The sequence below is a fragment of the Equus przewalskii genome, chromosome 8 (assembly GCF_037783145.1).
Source record: "Equus przewalskii isolate Varuska chromosome 8, EquPr2, whole genome shotgun sequence".
In the NCBI taxonomy this organism is placed as follows: domain Eukaryota; kingdom Metazoa; phylum Chordata; class Mammalia; order Perissodactyla; family Equidae; genus Equus; species Equus przewalskii.
The window spans coordinates 36,058,233-36,078,986 of record NC_091838.1 but is presented as its reverse complement, the minus strand read 5'-3'; the positions used below and the strand labels follow the sequence as shown (position 1 = coordinate 36,078,986).

The 20,754-nt window shown below is 35.4% G+C and overlaps 1 protein-coding gene across 34 annotated transcripts in view; it reads left to right on the top strand.

Moving 5' to 3' along the window:
- Nucleotides 1-20,754, top strand: part of SPIDR (scaffold protein involved in DNA repair) — a 472,184-nt gene that overhangs the window by 44,258 nt on the left and 407,172 nt on the right. For 25 of the 34 annotated variants that reach the window (XR_011543434.1, XR_011543433.1, XR_546115.2 and 22 more), the window contains 2 exons: nucleotides 2,148-2,225; nucleotides 6,151-6,314. Coding sequence is in view for 27 of the 34 variants with exons in the window: in XM_070631683.1 (XP_070487784.1) it covers nucleotides 2,148-2,225; nucleotides 6,151-6,314 (242 nt within the window). In the remaining 7 variants the exon portion in view is untranslated. Of the gene's footprint in view, nucleotides 1-2,145; nucleotides 2,226-6,150; nucleotides 6,315-20,754 lie in introns of all 34 variants that reach the window. The other 9 variants (XM_070631682.1, XM_070631681.1, XM_070631676.1 and 6 more) reach the window with 2 other exon arrangements.

Here is a 20,754-nt window from a genome sequence, read left to right as displayed (position 1 = left end):
ATATTTTCTCAAAATCTTTATTGAGGTCAGAAATCTTCTGTTCCTTGAGAAGCATTACTAAATATTTTTATTATTATTTGTTGATGTACTTTTCTCCCCGTTGGACCATGGGTGTTTTAAGGGCAGACCCTTCTCTGTTCTTCATCTTTACATCCTAGGTATATTAGTTTGCTGGGGCTGCCATAATAAAGTACCACAGGGGCTGGCCCCGTGGCCGAGTGGTTAAGTTCGCGCGCTCCGCTGCAGGCAGCCCAGTGTTTCGTTGGTTCGAATCCTGGGCGCGGACATGGCACTGCTCATCAAACCACGCTGAGGCAGCGTCCCACATACCACAACTAGAAGAACCCACAATGAGAAATATACAACTATGTACTGGGGGGCTTTGGGGAGAAAAAGGAAAAAATAAAATCTTTAAAAAAAATAAAAAATAAAAAAAATAAAGTACCACAAACTGGGTGATTTGAACAGCAGAAACTTATTATCTCACAGTTCTGGAGGCTAAAAGTCCAAAATGAAGGTATTGGCAGGGTTGATTCCTTCTAGGATCTGCTCCAGGCTTCTTTCCTTGGCTTGTAGTTAGCTGTCTTCTCCATGTGTCTCTTCACATTGTCCTCTCTCTCTGCATTTTTGTTTCTGTGTCCAAATTTCTCATTTTTATAAGGACACTTGTCATATTGTATTAGGACCCACCCTAATGACCTTACTTTAATTTGATTACTTTATAAAGACCCTATCTCTAAATAAGGTCACATTATGAGATGCTGGCAGTTAGAACTTTAACATATGAATAAATTTTGGGGGGACACAATTCAACCCATAACACTAGGTACTAGCACAATGCCTGGCACACAGTGGGCACCCAGAAATGTTTATAAATACATGGTGACTATTCCTATAGTCTGGCTGATGTCCTTCCTAGAATTTTATTGGAATGGGCCTTGATTTCCGGGGTACTCTTTTTCAGTAAATGAAGTGAATTAGTGACTAATAAATTCCTGGTAGCGTTTTACCTATATAAATTGTATAGTTAAGTGCCTATAATTCATAGGTTTGTGAATTCTGTGAATTCATTGTATAATCTGAAAATAGTGATAACTTTACTTCCTGTCTTAGTCTGTTATGGATGCTAAAACGAAAATACCACAGACTATGTAGCTTATAAACAGAAGAAATTTATTTCTCACAGTTCTGGAGGCAGGGAGTCTAGTATATTTGGTGTCTGGTAAGGACTCAATTCCTGGTTCATAGGCAGTGCCTTTTTGCTACATTCTCATGTGTCAGAAGGGGCCAAGGATCTCTCTGGGGTTTCTTTTATGGGGCATTAATTCCATTCCTGAGAGCCCCACCTCTTAATACCATCACATTGGGGATTAGATTTCAATATCTGAATTTTAGAGGGACATGAATATTCAATTTGTAGCATTCCAGCTCTTCTTTTTTGATTTACTTTTCCAGATGCATAATAATGAAAGCGATTTGCAATTAAATACGTAGCTTAGTTTTATTAGCTATTTAAATCAGTATGGATTCTTAGTTTATTTTTAATTTTATATTTTGAAGGATGGATAACTAGTAGTTCTAGATGTTCATGGCACAGAGTAAGTGTTCAGTAAATATTTATTATTATATGTTTTTGTGCCTTTGTTAAGTGTTGTTTTTTCAGACATCATTTTGTCAGTGAATTCTCCTTTCCTGATCAACATAAAGTGGAGCATTCACTCCTTTTGTGCTGCCATTAAATCACAACATGTCTCTAATGTAATATTTAGGTGTTTTTGGTATTGATTTTTTTGGGTTGTTTTTCTTTTCATTTCATCAAATATGCTGGGAAGCTATAGCTCTATAATTATTTCAAGGGTTTTTTTGAGTTTTCATTCGTGCTCCAGTCATTTTCCTTGTCTTTTATAACTTATCTCAATCAGTTCTTCTTTTTCTTCTTGTAATTTGGCTTTAATTCAAAGAATCTTAGCCAGGTTCCACATAGAACTTTAGGCAGGAAGATTTGATGCAAGATATTGCTTCCACTATCATCAGAATTTTGTGTATTTGTGACTTTGGCAAAGTAAGACATGTAAAAATTTCATTCTGATAAGTAACCATATCAGTTGATCGTTTTTATATATATATATATTTTTTTTCTTTAACAGAAACTGTTACATCTCAGAGTACCAGTGGACTTACAGATTTAACACAGAGTTTCAGTGGAAGTGATCTGTCAGATGAAGGTAAAACACTTTTTAAACCACAGAGAGATAATGGACATGGTTCTAGAATAGACAGGTTTTGTAACAGGAATATTTTATGTCCAGAAGATGAGGACAGTGAAGGTAAATTGATAATTTTGTAAGAAATCCAATTTTTGTTATATATTGGGTTCAATATTGGAAAAAACTTTCTTACATTCCTTTCCTAATACTTAGTGTTGATTATGATTTTACTGAGTCCCAGTCTCTTTGCTAAGCCCTTTAGAAACATTTTCTCATTTCTCCCAACAACTACAAGAGATAGATATTACCAGTATTATTATTATTTTTTCTTTTTAAAGATTTTTTTTTTTAAGATTTTATTTTTCCTTTTTCTCTCCAAAGCCCCCCGGTACATAGTTGTGTATTCTTTTAGTTGTGGGTCCTTCCAGTTGTGGCATGTGGGATGCCACCTCAGCATGCCTTGATGAGCGGTGCCATGTCCTCGCGCAGGATCCACACTGGGGAAACCCTGAGCCGTCAAAGCGGAGCACATGAACTTAAACACTTGGCTATGGGGCCAGCCCCTCAGTATTATTTTTATAGTTAACAACTTCAGCTTGATCATGTTAGAATTGGTTGGCATTCCACTTTGGGTCTCTGACAACAAAGCCAGTTCTGTCAAGTACTACTAATAATGCTACATCCAGATTGCCTCCTTGCTGACCTGTTTTGGGTAAATGCTATGATAAGCAATGTATGGTAGAAGTATAACTTACTATCAAATTTCTGTTCTGATGGAATTTTTTATTGTATCGTGTTTTAACAGTTTAAAATTGGATTTCTCAACCTTGACACTATTGCCATTTGGAGCCAGATAATTCTTAGTTGGGGAAGAGAGTCTTTCCTGTGCATTGTAGTCTGTTTAGCTGCATCTCTGGCCTCTATCTAGGTGACAGTAGCACCCCAGCCCCAGTTGTGACAACCAAAAATGTCTCTAGATGTTGTCAGATGTTCCTTGTAGGACAAAATCACCCCTGGTTTAGAACCACAGACTTAGAATTATGGTAATCATGTTCTTTTACAAATTTTAAAATGTGTAGCTGATCTAGAGTATTTAGTCTTTTTTTTTTTTTTTTTTTAAGATTTTATTTTTCCTTTTTCTCTCCAAAGCCCCCCGGTACATAGTTGTATTTTTAGTTGTGGGTCCTTCCAGTTGTGGCATTTGGGATGCCACCTCAGCACGGCTTGATGAGCAGTGCCATGTCTGCGCCCAGGATTTGAACTGGCAAAACCCTGGGCTGCTGAAGCGGAGTGCATGTGAGCTTAGTCACTCAGCCACGGGGCCGGCCCCATAGAATATTTAAAGTCTTAATGCTGTCAAAATAAGCTTCAACTTTTAACTCTTACCTTGTTAGTGCATGTTAGTTACTTAGTCAAAGTTAAGTTTGTACACACAGCCCCTGTGTAAGGTGATTACATCATTTTGGCCACTTTGTATACCATCTTACAGTTGACATTTTAGTAATAACCGGGTGAAGTGGTATTTTAAGGTTATACCTCAGTTCACAGGGCTTATATAGTTAATTCAACCATATTAAATGAAATTCATTGTTATGTAACTCTTGATTTGTCTTCACACATCTCAGAACATAATTCCATTATTAAACGCTATGCTTTTTCTGGGTGAATGGTATGTGAATTACATTTCAATAAAGCTGGTATTAAAAAAATAAAAGTCATATATGTCCTTTCTATTAAAAGAGATACTCAATAGTTTGAAAAGTCTAAGGATAGAAAGATGCTTTGAGTTAATTACTTTAAAATGAGTTAACAAAGTATTGATTTGTCATAAACAAGTTGACTGTTGGGTAACAAGTAAATGATCCCTTGGATTATATCTAGTCTTGTGTGCAACTGCTGGTTTATCTTTCTCTTCTCCCGAGTTTTTCTCTTCCTTTCTTTCCTCCCTCCCTCCTTTTTACCTTTACCCTTTATCAAGTTCTTGTTTTATCTCATGGTTATTATGTATGCTATTTCCTTTGATATCTACTATATCTTGTGAGCTAAGTAGCCTCATTTTACAGAAGAAAATTGGGACTTAGAGAAGTCAAGGCACTTGCCCAGAGTCACATGGTTCATAAGTGTGCCAACTGATATTCAGAGCCCAGGATGTCTAACTTCATTGCTGTGTGCTTGAACACTGCTCTGGTGGTTACCAGACCTGGCCTCTTATCAGAATTACCAGGTGAGCTTTAAGAACAATATTCCCAGACCTTCTTCCAGCCATATTGGATTTGAGTTTCTGGGCCTTAAGGCCCAGAATTCAGATTGACAGGGAAGAGCCCTGAGTTAAATTGTCAAAATATTTTTCTCTTTAAAGGAATGTTTTCCCTTTGATATGTCTTTTATATAACTTTGGGGGAGTTTCTTAACTTTTCAGAGACTGAATTTCCTCATCTGTAAAATGCAAATTTTAGTCTAACAGCAATTGTCTTGCCTGCTTCATAAAATCATTGTGACCAGATGAAAGGTCTTATTAGTTTTGTTGTGATATATCATTTTATAGCACTCATCACATTGCAGTATAAGTGTTGTTCATCTCTGGGCTTCTCCAGGGTAGGGATAGTGTTCTGTATTCTTTCTTGTATTTTTTCCTTCTCTTTTTTATATTGTGAATATCTAGAATGGCTTGATAGGCCTTGAGTAGGCACTGATTTTATTGAATGTATGAATGAATGCTATAAAAATGTATTGTACTGGCAGCAGTGGCAGTAGCTCTGAGAGCACTTGTGCTCCTTCTCTCGCTTTCCGTGACTTCCTGCTGTGATGGTTCAGCAAGCTGGAGAATTTCTTATGCATTTCCTTGCTTGGTTCCATGAGTTAATGTGATGTTAGAAATGGGAAATAATTGCTATTGCGCATCTGCTTCTCTTAGACTGGTCTCACCTCCAGTCTTTTGTAATCATTATAGTGAACTTTTGCTTCGTCTTCTGGAACAACAGTATCAGATTAAAGAATACTTACTGTTTTTGTTTATCCCATAATTTTAACTTTAGCTTAAATTTTTCCTTTTCTTTTTTTCTTTTTTGGTTTTTATTTTGAATTCCCTTCAAGTATTAAAGCTAGTAAGTTTTTAAAATTTTTAATATTACTTCTATCTGGAAGTAAGATTGTTGCTACTAGACCTCTGAAACAGGGCCAAGATATCTTACTAGCCTCCTGAGTTGCTGAAGTAGCTGTGAGGGAGCACTTGTGCTTTGTACTGTAAGAAAGGTTGTGTTATATGCCATGCCTCAGAGATTAATTTATCCTTAATAACTACTTTCATTTCTTTTAGCATAGTAGATTGGAGTCAGTACATTTGGTTATTTAATATATGAAAATAATTTAACTTGCAGATTAAAATTTTCCTGAAGTAGCTTCTAGGTAATCATGCTTATGAAGTAAACTGAAAACTGTTTACTTTAGTTGTTTCCTTACTGATGAAATAAATCTATAGAAGAAAATTGGGGATGAAAATCCTTGAAAACATCTTTAGTAAATAGAAGACTGATTAAATAAACTGTGGATCAACTATGCAATGGAATCCTATGATATAGAAAAGAAAAGAGGATACTCCCTGTTTACTGATGTGGAAAAACCTCTCAGTTGTGTTAAGTAAACAATAAAAATCAAAGTGTATCAGAAAGGAGGAGAAAGTAACACTGTATTTTTTTTGCTGGATCATGCTGCCGAAACTCTAGAAGGATACAAAAAAAAACTAATAAAACCTGAGAATTGGCGTGGCGGTAACAGGAGAAATAGGATAACTAGAGATAAGAATAAGAATATACTTTTCACTGTCTTTAAACATATTTAAAAAAAATTATTGAACAAACATGGATCTTTTTATCTATTGAGAATTAAAAAATAGATTTAAAAATACTAAAGATAAATAAAATTGTTTAAAATTGTGTTTTTTTAGATGAACTGCAGTTCATCGACTGGGAGATTGACAGTGACAGGGAAGATATTAGTGAATGTAGCGAATTTGAAGATGATGAGAGTGCTGTGGAAATATCGGACTGTGCTTCTTGTGCAAGCAGTCATTCTTTGACAAGTGAAGAGAGGCTATCTGAGCTTCCTAAGGTAAGAACAGATTGTTTCAGAATTTTTCATTCTGTTTATGGCGTTTGTTAATCATAGCCTTTTGGTTGTTTTTAATTCCTTCCTCAGGGACAACAGCTTTGACTCTTAGTGGATTCTTTTGTTCCTTGCCTCCTTATCTCTGAATAACATACTTGTAATGTACTTCTAAACAGGGGTAAATATTGAGTTCTCTTCTTACCCATTGCCCACCGCCTGCTACACATTGAACTTTTCCCATCCCTATGTTCTTCCAGGATAGATATATCATGATTTGTTTAGACTACTATTCAGCATTACATAATTATGAATAAATAATATTCATAACCAAGGCAAATATTAATTATGATGATTTTTCCTTCATGCTTTTTCATGTTCCTTGGAGTTAATTATTTTGGGCTTTTGTTTGCCTAGTTTTACTTATCGTTAATAAAACTCTAATGATTCACCATTGTTTAGCTCTCCCATTAAGATTTTCAGACGCACCAGCCATTTTATCAGTTTAGTTTTCTTGGAGAACTCTTTTCCATAACTTCCTAGCTACTCCAGTTTGAACTCAGTGTCCTCTCTGCTTTGTGGACCTTGCAACCCTTAGGTCCTATTTCATCATCTTTCTGGGAGTTCCCTTTACTTCTTCCCTACAGGGAGCAACTTCATCCTAGATTCCATGCCTACTTCTTCCTTTATTTTCAGTTTCATATTGATTGAGCACATCTTCCAATAGCTTCCAAGAAAGGATTTATGTAAGATAATTTCTTGAGATTTGGCATGTCAGAAGATGCATGTATCACACTTTGATATGTTACTGAAAACTTATATAGAATTTTAGGTTGGCAATAATTTTTCTTCAGAATTTTGAAGGCATTGCTTCACTGTCTTAGTACCAGTGTTGCTGTCAAGAAGCCTGAAGCTATTCTCATTCTTGATCTTTTAAGACTTTTTCATTATCTCTTCTTTTAAGTAGTTTGATTGTAATATGCCTAGGTGTGGTTTTCTGCTTAGAGTTTGTCAGACTTCTTGGTTTTCTGGTGTGTCAGGAGTTCCCATACCCACCTGTAGGGTCAGTAATTCCCTAGAAAGACCCTCAGAACTTAGCTTATAGTCGTACTCATGGCTATGATTTATTACAATTAGATGACACGATGCCAAATCAGCAATCTTCCAAGAGTCCTTTTCCACTAGAAAGTCCTTTTCCACACAGGGCATGCTTAATTTCTCCAGCAGTGAGTTTTGACAACATATGTAAAGTGTTGTCTGCCAGGGGAGCTCATTAGCAGCTCAGTGCCCAGAGTTTTTATTGGGGACTGGTAATGTAGGCACTTTTCTGCCTAGCATGTACCAAAATTTCAGATTTCAAGAAGGAAAACAGGTATTTAGCGTAAGCTGTATTGTTGGTACAGTTTAGGGACTTATCATTTAGGGAATGGTGGAACCCTCCTGAAATCTAAGTTGCCAGAGGTAGGCAAGGACCAACATTGTGCAAGCAGGGCTTTCTAAGGATGTTCATTTTAGATCCGCTATGTTACATCTCTTCTTCACATATGGAAAGTTTTTCATCACATTTGCAAAATTTTTTGCCTTTATTCAACATTTTTTTCCCCTTAATTCCCTTTTCCTTTCCTTCTGGGACTCTAATTATATGTGTATAAATTAGACTGCTTGATGTTGTATCATGCATCATTGATGCTGTATTCACCTTTTTCCCCCTCGCTGTTTCATTTTGATTGTTTTTTATTGCTGTATCTTCAAGATTAATATACTTTTTTCCTGCAGTGTCCAGTCTGCTGTTAATACTATCCAGTGTATTTGTCATCTGTTTGATATGAATCTTTTTATATTGTCCATGTCTCTCCTGAACACAGTCATACTTTCTTCTATATTTTGAACAGAGAGAGTATATTTTTAATAGTTGTTTTAATGTTTTTTTCTGTAAATCTATTTTCTGTGTGTATTTCTGTTGATTAATATTTCTCTTCATTATAAGTTGCATTTTTCTGCTTCTTTGCATGCCTGGAAACTTTTGAGGGAATACCAGACACTGTGAATTTTATGTTTTATTTGTTGCTGAATTTAAAAAATTTCTTTAAATATTTTGGGGCTTTGTTCTGGGGTTCTGTTACTTGGAAACAGTTAAAATATTTTTGGATGTTGTTTTATGACTTATTAGGTGGGTCCAGGGAAGTGCTCAATCTTATATCCTACTACTGAAATAAGACCTTCCTGGATATTCTATGTAATGTTCTGGATTAGGAGTTTTTCCAGTCTGGCTGGCAGGAACAACTCCTGTTTCCTGACCCTGTATGAGCACTAGGTACTGATCTTCTAATGCTTCTGGATGGTTCTTTTCCTGGTCTCGGGTAGTTTCTTTATATACACATGCTGATCAGTACTCTGCTGAATACTTGAGGCGAATTATGGGTTCTTTATGTAGCTGTGGCTTTTCTGGCACTCTGTCCTATGAACTCTAGCTAGTTTTGTCTCCCTGGACTCTCTGTTTCTCTGTTTCTTCAACTTAGGGAGCCCACTGGGCTTCATGTCAGTTCCCCTTCCCTACTATGTGCTTTGGAAATTCTCTTGAGAAAGTAAGCTGGGGCAATTGTAGAGCTCAATTCTTTACAGAATTTCAGGGATTAGTGTTCTTCTTGCCTGATGTCCAGTGTGTTGAAAGCCATTGTTTTATGTATTTTGTCTGGTTTCTTTTCATACACTGTAGCTCATGAAAAGATGCTCATGATCATTAGTCATTAGGGAGACGTGAATTAAAACTATAATGAGATATCGCTTCATACACATTAGGGTGGCTGTTATCTATAAATGGAAAAAAATGTTGAGGATGAGGAGAAATTAGAACCCTTGTGCATTGCTGGTAGCACTATAAAATGGTGCAGCCACTATGGAAAGCAGTTTGGTGGTTTCTCAAAAAGTTAAACATAGAATTACCATATGATGTAGCAATTCTACTTCTGGATATATACCCAAAATAATTGACAGCAGAGACTCAAACAGGTACTGTACTTTGATGTTTATAACAGTATTATTCACGGTGGTCAGATAGTGGAAACAGTGCAAATATCTGTCAACAGATGAATGGATAAACAAAATGTATGTGTGTGTGTGTACACACACATAGACACACACAATGGATTATTCTTCAGCCTTGAAAAGGAATGAAATTGTGATACATGGTACAGTATGGATGAACCTGAAAAATGTTATGCTAAGTAAAGTAAGCCAGATACAAATGGACAAATACTATATAATTCCACTCATGCAGTACTCAGAATAGGCAATTTCATAGAGACAGAAAGTAGAATAGAGGTTACCGGGGGCTGAGGAATAAGGGGAGTTATTGTTTAAATGGATATAGAGTTTCTGTTTGGGATGATGAAGAAATTCTAGAAATGGATAGTGGTGGTGGTTGTACAGCAATGTGAATGTATTTAATGCTCTGAGCTGTACACCTAAAAATGGTTAATATGGCAGATTTTTTGTTATGTATAGTTTACCACAGTAAAAAGTGAAAGAAACTATATGTTTTAGAATATTTTTCTACATCTATATTCTATATCTAGAATATTCTATATCTAGAATATTTTTGAGGACTTTTTATTGTTGAGACAGTAAAAATGTTTATGAGAGAATGCTAAAAGAAAAAGGCAAAATATCAATCTATATATGCTATAAAATCTCAATTCAGGGGTCCCACAGAACTGTTGAGAGTCCTGAGACTGCCACCAAAACTGCCATGGAATAAATTATATCTGACCAGACCAGGAAGTGTTGTGCGTGACCTAAAAGTTTCTGTTGACCTCTCAGTATATGGACTGGACTAGTAATCCTTTATCTCTAATGAACTTCAGTGTAAAAGAAAAGGCTTCTGGGATAGCATGGTCTGTCTTCCTTCTCATTGTCATGTTGTACTAAAAACATGCTTCCTAAAATTGTTTCTCAATATTAGCTTATTATAGTGGTTGCTTTGGTGGCTGAGCTATGTGTTACATCAGGTTGCTGGCTTTTTTTTTTTTTTTTTTTTTTTGTGAGGAAGATTGGCCCTGAGCTAACATTTGTTGCCAGTCCTCCTCTTTTTGCTTGAGGAAGATTGTTACTGAGCTAACATCTGTGCTAATCTTCCTCTATTTTGTGTGTGGGATGCCACCACAGCATGGCTTGATGAGTAGTGTGCAGGTCCACATCCGTGATCTGAACCTGCGAATCCTGGGCTGTTGAAATGGAGCGCATGAACTTAACCACCATGCCACTGGGCTAGCCCCATTCTTGGCTTTTTAAAGCACCTCATTTCTGTTGTGACAGGTCAGATTCCTGTGCATGGCTTCATATCACAAGTTACTTGTCTTTATAATTTTTAAGTTTTATCTGATAATCAAGAGCAGGTTCTGTACTGATAAGATAAAACATTCAATAGTTAGTTTCATGAATTCCTTTTTTTTGTTTTGAATAGAAAGAATGATGGGTTTGTCCTCATCGAAGGTTATTGCCATCACTGAATTTAATATTTAGCATTTTACTCTTAATTGTCAGAAATTTTAATTTTGTTATTAGGAACTATCAGTTTCTTAGAACTTTTAATTTTTTTCTTGGCTTGTTTTTTGGGGAAATATTCTGTGAACCAAGGATATATTTATTCTTTGAAACCTACCGTAAATAACTACAACTGTAAGAAAGACTATAATGCTGCATGGGTAGAAATGCTGGGTGGTTGACTGGGCTCACTAGCTAACTGAGAAACTCTTGCACACAGGTTTTGTAGTCCTTGCAATTCAGATTCATACCTTGTTAAAATTACAAATTACATTATGACACAGGCTTTTCAGGATAGCTCTTGAATAATAAAATGTATAGTTATAAGAAGTGAATGGCAAGCCTGCTTAGTTCTCCAAAATGTAAACAGCATATCTCTGGGTGGTAGGATTATTGGGGAATTTTATTTTCTTTTTTGTTATATTTATTTTAGAATTAATAAAAACACAAAGGAAAGCATAGCTTTCCCTCAAAGGAGAAAAAGAGAGAAATAAATCACATATGTTGAACGTATACTGGGCCTTATATTGTACTAGTTGCTTTAGGTACGTGTATTAGTTCATTTGAGCTATAACAAAAATACCATGGACTGAGTGGCTTAAGCAACAGAAATTTATTTCTCACGGTTTTGGAGGATGGCAAGTTCCATGATCTAGGTGCTGGCGAATGTGATGTCTGGTGAGGGCACGCTTCCTGGTTCATAGAAGGTCCTCTTCTCACTGTGTCCTCGTATGATGGAAACGGTAAGGGAATTTTCTGGTCCCATTCATGAGGGCTCCACTCAAAGGCCCTACCTACAAATAACCATCACAGTGGGGGTTAGATTTCAACATAAGAAATTTGAGGGGATTAGATTTCAACTAATGATTAGTTTTCAACATTCAGTTTATAGCAGTGCATTTTCCATTTGAGCCTTAAAACAATTTTGTGAGGTAGATGTTGTTATGCCCAATTTTTAGACAAAGAAACTGTTAGAAAAGATATGTGACTGTGAGCTAGTTACTTACATAGTAAACAAGGCAATTGTGATTGAAACCTTGCCACAGAAGTATTCAGATGTTGATTGAATGCCTCCAGATCTCCTTTGATTGCTTTCTTATATTGGAAGAAGCATGCAAATGGGCAGAACTTTGAAAGATAGGGTCATAGAAAAGAGAAGACATTGGCTTGCTTCGTATTTAAAAAATTCAAGACTTCCTCCATGTAGTTCCTCATCAAGTACACCTGTTTTTCTTAATAAACTTGTATATTAAAGCGTAACATATTACATTGTCATTGAAAAGTGACTGAAAAAATGGATTTGTCCAAGCAAACTTTGAGAGGCATTCCTATAATGTAGGAAAGATCCTTTTGGATTTGTGGTCTGCCTAATCACAGTGGTGTTCTCTGGGGCCTTAACTTCTGTCTCCTTTTCTTTCTTTCTCTTCCTCGTATGAAAAATTCAATTTTCCTTATTTTCTTCTCAAGCTATGTTCTCTTCCAGATACTGATAACTGTTAAATCTCTTTCTAACCTGGTTGCTGTCCTGAATTCCATATGGGTTTCCAGCTGCCGAATGACATCTTTGTATGGATCTCCTAAAGTTACTGTAAGTCTAGGGGTCCCAAGCCATATCGTTTCTTTTCCTTCAAAGCCAAGCTCATTCTCTTTGTGTATTTTTGGTCTTAGTTAATGACTTTTCTTTTTCACTGTCTGGTTCTATTTCATTACCTGGTAATGCACATTTGGCCTCTAAACTACAGCATCCCCACTACTTCTCCCTGAAATTACACCCTTTTACCTGTTGTCTGTATTGTTTCAGTTGCTTTGTAATTAATTTCTTGCCTTATGTATTTTTATTAGATTTATCTTAATAAAAATTATGACCTTATTGAAATACTTTTTATTTTTTAAAGATTGGCACTTGAGCTAACAACTGTTGCCAGTCTTTTTTTCTTTTTTTTCTGCTTTTTCTCCCCCAATCCCCCCAGTACATAGTTGTATATTTTTTAGTTGTAGGTCCTTCTAGTTGTGGCATGTGGGATGCCTTCTCAGCATGGCCTAACGAGTGGTGCCATGTCCACGCCCAGGATCTGAACCAGCGAAACCCTGGGATGCCAAAATGGAGCATGCGAACTTAACCACTTGGCCATGGGGCCAGCCCCTATTGAAATACTTTTGATGGTTTCCCATTTCCTGAAAATCAAGGTCCATATAACTTAACTTTTACAGTTTAGCCCCAGCCCCTTAAAGTGAATGAGGCAGAATATACACTGTATGGTTCTATTTATATAAAACTCTAAAAAATACAAATGATTCTATAGTGACAGAAAGAAGGTTAGTGGTTGACTAGGGATGAGGGTGGAGAGGAGGGATGGATTACACTGGGACATGAGGAAAGTTCTGAGGGTGATGGAAATGTTTGTTATCTTAATTGTGGTGATAATTTCACAGGAGTGTACACATGCCAAAACTGATCAAACTGAACACTTTGAATATGTGTAGTTTAGTGTGCTTAAGTAATATACGTCAATAAAATTGATAAAGTTTTGAAAGTACAAGAAAGATGTAGGTCTATGTGCTTATGAAATAATCTTCAAAATACCTTGTTAAATGGCAAAAACAGGATATAGAATAATTGTGTAGAAAAAATGGAAAGAATATGCGTTAATATGGATTATCTCTGGAATCGTAGGAAAGTATTTTTACTGTATAACATTGTATGCTATTTTGAATTTTGAACCAAGTACATATATTGCTTACATTAAAAATGCCTTTTCAAAGGACATTTTACAGTAATATCAAGAATATATTGAGAACTTCTACAAACCAGTAAGGAAAAGACAAATAGCCAATAGAAAATCAGGTGAAGAATAGGAAAGGGAAACCTGAATGACTAATAAACATGTGAAAAGATGCCCAGTCTCACTAGTAGTATGGGAAGTGCAAATTAAAAATGAGATATCACGTATTCGTCAGATTATAAAAACAAAAGTCTGACAATGCCTGATGTCAGGAATATAGATCAGTAGGAATAGTGGCTGTGGGAATGTAAATTGGTAGAGCCATTTTGTAATTTGGTAAGTTCTAGTAAAGCTGAAGATGTTCATACTTCATTGACCCCACAGTTGTACTCTGAGATAAATATTTTTGATTTTTTCAAAATGTGGCTTATGACCCATTAGTGGGTACTATAATTGATTCAATGACTTTTAAAAACATAGTGGAATAAAAATAGCATTGTAATGAATGGCAGTTAGTAAGAGTATTTTTTGTGAAAGTTTAAATTTGATTAGATTAATTAGTATATGTGTGTTGGATCATGATATGAAATGTATTTTTTACTGTAGTTTTTGACCAAAAAAATTTGAAAGCCTCTGCTCAGAGGAATTTTCACACATGTCCAGGAGGAGATATATCTATAAAATTCATTGTAGCATTGTTTACAATGAATGTTTAGAATGTTTACAATGAATGAGGCAGAATATACACTGTACGGTTCTATTTATATAAAATTCTAAAAAATGCAAATGACTCTATAGTGACAGAAATTTCCGTTGTTTACAAGAGAAAAAACTTTGGAGAGTAACCTAATGTGCAAATTGTGGTGTATTTATGTAGTAGAGATCTATAGTTATAATCATGGATAATACTGAGGAAATGAAGTAAGCCAGTTTGCTGAAGGATATGTACAATTTGATACTACATTATATGAAGTTTGTAAATATGCAAAACAATAGTACGTATTGATAATGAACAACCTTGGAGAAGAGGAAGGTTTTCTCTAGACACATTTTTCACATTGCTGAGAGAATGTCAGGTTATATCATTATTCCCTACAGTGCAGTTGTGGAAATGTGCTCTCAGATCTTGTGTTGCAAGGAACATAGTTGATTGATGGCCCCAACTGCCATCCTTCAGGATCCACCGTTGTGTTTGTACTGGGACCGTGTTTCCCATGGGCTGGTCCCAAGCATTGACTAAATAGGCCAGGGTTGTGAGACACACTCACACAGAATCACTCTAGGGGTGATCTTGAATTGAAGACTAGCTATTGGACTGCCCAAAATTTCCTGTAGCTGCACTACAGTCTGAGACTCTTCCTACCACATTATCCTTCCTTCTCTTTCATAGTTGTTAGAACTACATTGTGGTCTTAAAGCTCTCCTTGACTCGTGCTTTCTCTGCTTTATCTTTCACAGGTGATTTCACCAATAAATCTCTTCTATAGCTGATGTTTGGCATCTGCCTCTCAAGAGACTTTAACTCATATACCTTCTTACCTTCTGCACAGTATCTTGCAGTCACATCAGCACTTCTTTCCTACTGCTTCCTTATACTAACACCTAAAACCATTTTCTTCTCTTTATTCAATATTTTAAGTAGGTTGAAAAAAGTAAAATAGATGATCTTCAGTTTTTGTAGACTTGCCTCTGTTCGTAGTTTATTGTTTGTCTTTGAATTTCCATAGAAGCATGCCCTGAAAACATCTCCTGGTATTGAAATGAGCTTGGGAAGGGACAGCAGCCAATCAAGGGATGAGAATCAAGCAAGTTACCATTATGAGCACCTGGAGCTTAATACTTCTGGAAAACTCTGGGAGGCTTATAATTATCCCACCAGGGGGTCAAGGAAGCTGAGGTATTTATACACAGATCCCTTCATTCGTTGGTTGTGGATTGCTCCTTGGTGGAGCTGGGGGATGGGAGTATTTCCTACTTCTTACAGAGGTGGGAAAAATAGGTTCCAGCAGCCATAAAAAGCCTTGAGGCAAAGCAATGGAGGTTCTGGAAGTTGGAAATAGAACCAGCATCACTGAGGACAAAGGGGAGGAGATGGGAGTAGGGCATCAACAGGGTCAGCTACAGTGTTTAAATGAGCCAAGTACATTGAATAATGCTGGAGGAGGAATATTTATACCATAATTAGGAATTTCATAACTATTGTTTAGCTCTCCAGAAATAAGACCCCCCTTATATAACTCATGAGGCTGTTACTTTTTGCTTCTGGTGTGTGTTTGGTGAGTGGATACTTACTCAGCAGGAGAAACATACTTTGACTCAGTGGGAAGCATTGATTATAATTCAGGTCTATCTTGAATGCTTTGCCCAGGGTGGAGTGAGGAATGTTATTGAAGTAGGAAATAGTCTTGGCCTGTAAGCATGATTCTGTCTGTTCTCTGGAGCAGAGTTCTAGTAGTGCTTATGTAAAGGCACCTTAACTCATAATAACAGCAGCAGCTAACATGAGTGCTTCCTCGTTGTGGGGCACTCTTCTAAGTGCTTTGCTATATACGTTTGCTTATTTAAACCTCAACAATAACTCTGTGAAGTAGGCGCTATTATTATCATCATCCCTCTTCTCCAGATGAGAATTCTGAGGCACAGAGAGATTAAGTAATTTTCCCATAGTTATAAAGTAGTAAGTGACTAAGCCAGGATTCTAATTCAGATACACTGACTTCTGAGTTGTGGTCCTGGCCGTTTTTTTTATAGTGTCAATAACAGTAATAGCAATAAAAACATAATAACAACACAGTAACCCTGAGTTCTTACTATGTGTGAGGCACTTTGCTTAAGTGCTGATCACATGAGGTAGATGTTATTATTAACCCCATTTTATAAATAGGGGAATGGAGACATAGCTAGTAAATGATATACTGCAGTTCTGACTTGTATAGTCTGATCCCAGATTCTTTTAATTACTTCTGTTGTATTCCTTGATGTATAGCGTAACTGCATACTCAACCACTTGGAGGAAGAGCCTGATAGAAATCAAAGACCATAGCAATAACTTCTCCTTGTGATGTTGATTTTTGGGACATTCAACAAATATAGTTGATTATAGATGTGACTTTCCATATGGTTCAGCATTGCTGTTTGGATTTTCATAATTTATTTTATCAACGTCTTCCAAGAACCATTCCTGTAGAGGGCAGCAGAGACACAGCAGTGAGTTCTCATGACCTACATTTTCCGGGAAATGTGAAGGAAATTGGATTTAGGTGAGCTTTGTTATGTAATTCTCCTGTACTTTATGTAATGACTTCCATGTAAATACAGGCTAATAGACGTAGTAAATATCAGATTACCCAAGTGAGGTTCAGGCTTTTATTAAAGGTGTGCAACAGAAGCTGCATGGCACAAATAAAAGATCTGAAAGTAGTTCATGTAATTTTAAAGATAGAAAGCAAATGTGATTTTCAATTTGAAATACAGATTCATTGTTCTGAAATAGGTGGTTTCTTTGTACTATTAACAGTAAAGGTAGAACAGATGATGCAATATCTCATAGAAGATGGAGTATGGAAAAGTTTTAACAATGAGAATAAACAAAATTGTGTATTACATGGGAAGATATTGTAACCCTTTAGAAAGTGATCTGGCAAATTTAGAAAGTATTTCTAAATTTAATGAGCATGTATATAATTTTATCTTTGTTTATTTTTACTTATTTGTGTTTATGTAGAATCTTGAAATGCATTTAATTTCACTTTTAATCAATTCTAATGGTGAGTTAGAATAAAATGATATGACAAAATATGTAATAATTATAAATGTCTAAGAACTGTCCATTGTACACATCATATATAGAATTGAAGGAATTTAGTGATAATGATGAAAAGCGTGCATTTTAGAAACCCTCTCTCAAATATAATTTGGTTTATATAAAAATGGACAAAATTTAATACTTTAAGAAGTCTGGAGTTTTTAGTCATGCTTTTTGTTTGATTATATTTTAAAGATTTTGTTATGGAAACATTTGCACTTAAGAAAAAATCCATATTCCAGGGTGTTCTCGTGGTAAAAAAGGATCGACGTTAGAAGTTGTATTGAGGAGTATGTATTTTTGTTGTTGTTATTTTACAGTATAATTTGTGTGCACGATTTGTATGTTTATGATCTCATAATATTATAGCAGATTTTGGCTTTTATTCTCTTTATGAAAGTTAGCATATGCCAATATCATTTGTCGCATCTGTTTCAGAACCTACATGCTTATTTTTCCAACATCTCCCTTCTTAATTTGCTAAATGTTAGCTTATGAGATACCAGGACAGGGACTTTATCAATTTTTCTTCATATAAATCTTTCTCCTCTTTTACTGTCTTCCTGTCGTCCCATTTCCTTTCATTCCCCTCTTTCTTCTCTTTCCTTTCATTTCCCAAATACTTGTGTTTTCTGATATAAGAAGTAGAAGAGAAAAAGTACTGCTATAGGAAATATTGTTACGATTGTGTAATATTATAAAGTAATGATGTAGGTCATGACAAGTGTGACTTTTATAGTCCTCTAGTTTTCTAATTTTAAAAATAATTCTAAGGAGATACACTTTCAGTAATGAGTACCATGGTCAGACTACCATGTGTTAGACTACCTTTCTTACAAATAATGACAAATTTTGGACAGAATATTAAAATATACTAAATATATAGTAACTATATTCATATAAAAATGTAAAATGATATAAAAATGTTTAAGGCAGAGTAGAAGGACAGACAGCAGGCATAAACTGGAGAATGCTGACATTTAGAAGATGAGAATGGCAAAAGGTGAGTTTTTTCATTTTTCACAGCTCTTTGCCTGTGGGCAGGCCTCTGTCAATAACTTGGATAGAACTCACAGCACAGAGTTGCGGCGGGGGGCTGTAGGAGCTAGAAAGTTACAGAGTATGATCTCATAGTGGAAGGTGCTCCAAATTCTGCAGATAAATTTTACAGGCTAAAAGAACTAAACAGATTTTACCTGCTGTCCACCACAAGGGAGAAAGAGTTTGGAGAGAATACAGCCAAGTTAACTGCCCAGTAAGCAAAAAAGTAAATACTCTTCAGAAGAACATAGTAGAATACAGGGTCTAAAAATATATGACTCAGAGTGTCTAGGATGCAATCCATGTTTGTTAGACACAAATACATACAAACCTAGAAAATTGTGCATTATACTTAAGTGAAAAGGCAATTGAGATGGGTCGTGATCTGACTCATATTAGATTAGCAGCTGTTGTAACTCTGCTCAGGGACGTAAAGGAAAATATGCACATAATGAATGCACAGACCATAAAACCTCAATAGAAAAGTAGAAACTAGAGAAGAGAGCCAAATGAAAATTCTATAATTAAATGTACACCTAAAATAAAAAGTTTATTAGATAGGATTTCAGAAGATTAGGAGAAGATAGAAGAGTCAGTAAACTTGATAGATCTAGAAGTATAGGAGAGGAAATTGGGGCAAATATTTTTGAACAGATAATGGTGAAAATTTCCCCAAATTGGTGAAAGGCATAAATTTACATATTCAAGAAGCTCACTGAACTCCGAACAAGATAAATACAAGAAAATCAAATTTAGGCATATTATCATCAAGCTGTTGACAAATGATAGATAAGGAAAAAATTTTGAAAGCACCCTGAGAAATGATACAATAACAAAGGATAGCTGACTACTTATCAGAAACAGTGCAGACCGGGAGGCCATAGAACACCTTTAAAGTGCTGTAAAAACAAAAGTCAACCCAGAATTCTTTAAGTAATGAAAATATCCTTCAAGAATGCAGGCAAAATGAAGACATTTTCGAATAAACAAAAGTTAAAAAATTTCATTGCAGAAGATCTGCACTATAAGAAAAGGTAAAGGAAGTTCTTCAGGCTGAAGGGAAGTGATACTAGATGAAAACTAAGATCTTCAGGTTTGAGTGAAGAGCACTGCAATTGGTAAATATGTGGGTAAATTAAAAAGTCTCCCTCCCCCATTAACAAAAATTAAGCCTGACAATTTAAAGCAAAAATTATAACATGGTGTGGCATTTATGGCATATGTAGATGGAATTTGACAGCTCTAGAATAAAAGATAGGGCTAGGTAGATGGAATTACGTGCTTTACTAGGTTCTTATTTTGTGTGAAGTGGTAGAATATAGCTCTAAGTTCACTGTGAAAAGTTAAAGATGTATATTATAATTCCTAGATCAAACACTAAAAAAAGAAAAACAAATACAAAGAGGTATAGCTAACAAACAACAGAGAAATCAAAATAGAATTCTAACATATATTCAGAAAATCTGAAAGAAGGTATAAAGGGACAAAACAGAGGAATATAAACAGATGGGATGAAAGGAAAACAAGTAACAAAATTATAGACCTAGATTAACCCTATCAGCAAGGACATTAAGTGAAAATAGACTAAGTATTTTACTTAAAAGGTAGAGAGTGAAACATTGGTAAAATGCAAGACTTCCCTATCTTCTGTCCACCAGAGATGTGTTTTAAATATAATGACACAGATAGTTTGAAAATAAATGCATGGAAAAAGATGTAGCATCAAATAGCAAGTATAAAAACAGTTGGAATGATTATATAAATATTGGTTGATTTCTGTCAGTAATATTGTAGATAAGGAAGGGCATTTCATAGTTACAAAACTCATCAGGAAGACATATCAATTATAAATTTGTCTGTACTTAAGATCTAGAATTGTGGGTAGAAATTTTAATACCACTTTGTCTATAACTTGTAGAAAATCTAGACAGAAAAATCAGTTAGTACATAAAAGGTCTGAGAAGCAGTATCAACCACCTTGACCTAATTGACATTTGTAGAATATCACATGCAGCTAGAATACAATAGAATACACATTCTATTCAAGTGCACTTGATATACATACCAAGAGAAGTCATATATTGGGCTGTAAAACCTGTCTCAGTGAATTTCAAAAGATTGAAATCCTGAACAGTATATTCTCTAACCATAATAGAATTTAAAGTAGAAATCAATATAGTAAGATATCAAGGAAAAATCCAAATATTTGGAAATTAAACAACATAATTCTCCCTAGTTGATCTATAAATTTAATGCAATTGAAATCGTCATTTCTTTTTTACTGACATCTTTTAAAGTTGGTAGCACAATCCTCATTTTACTACTTTAAGTAACT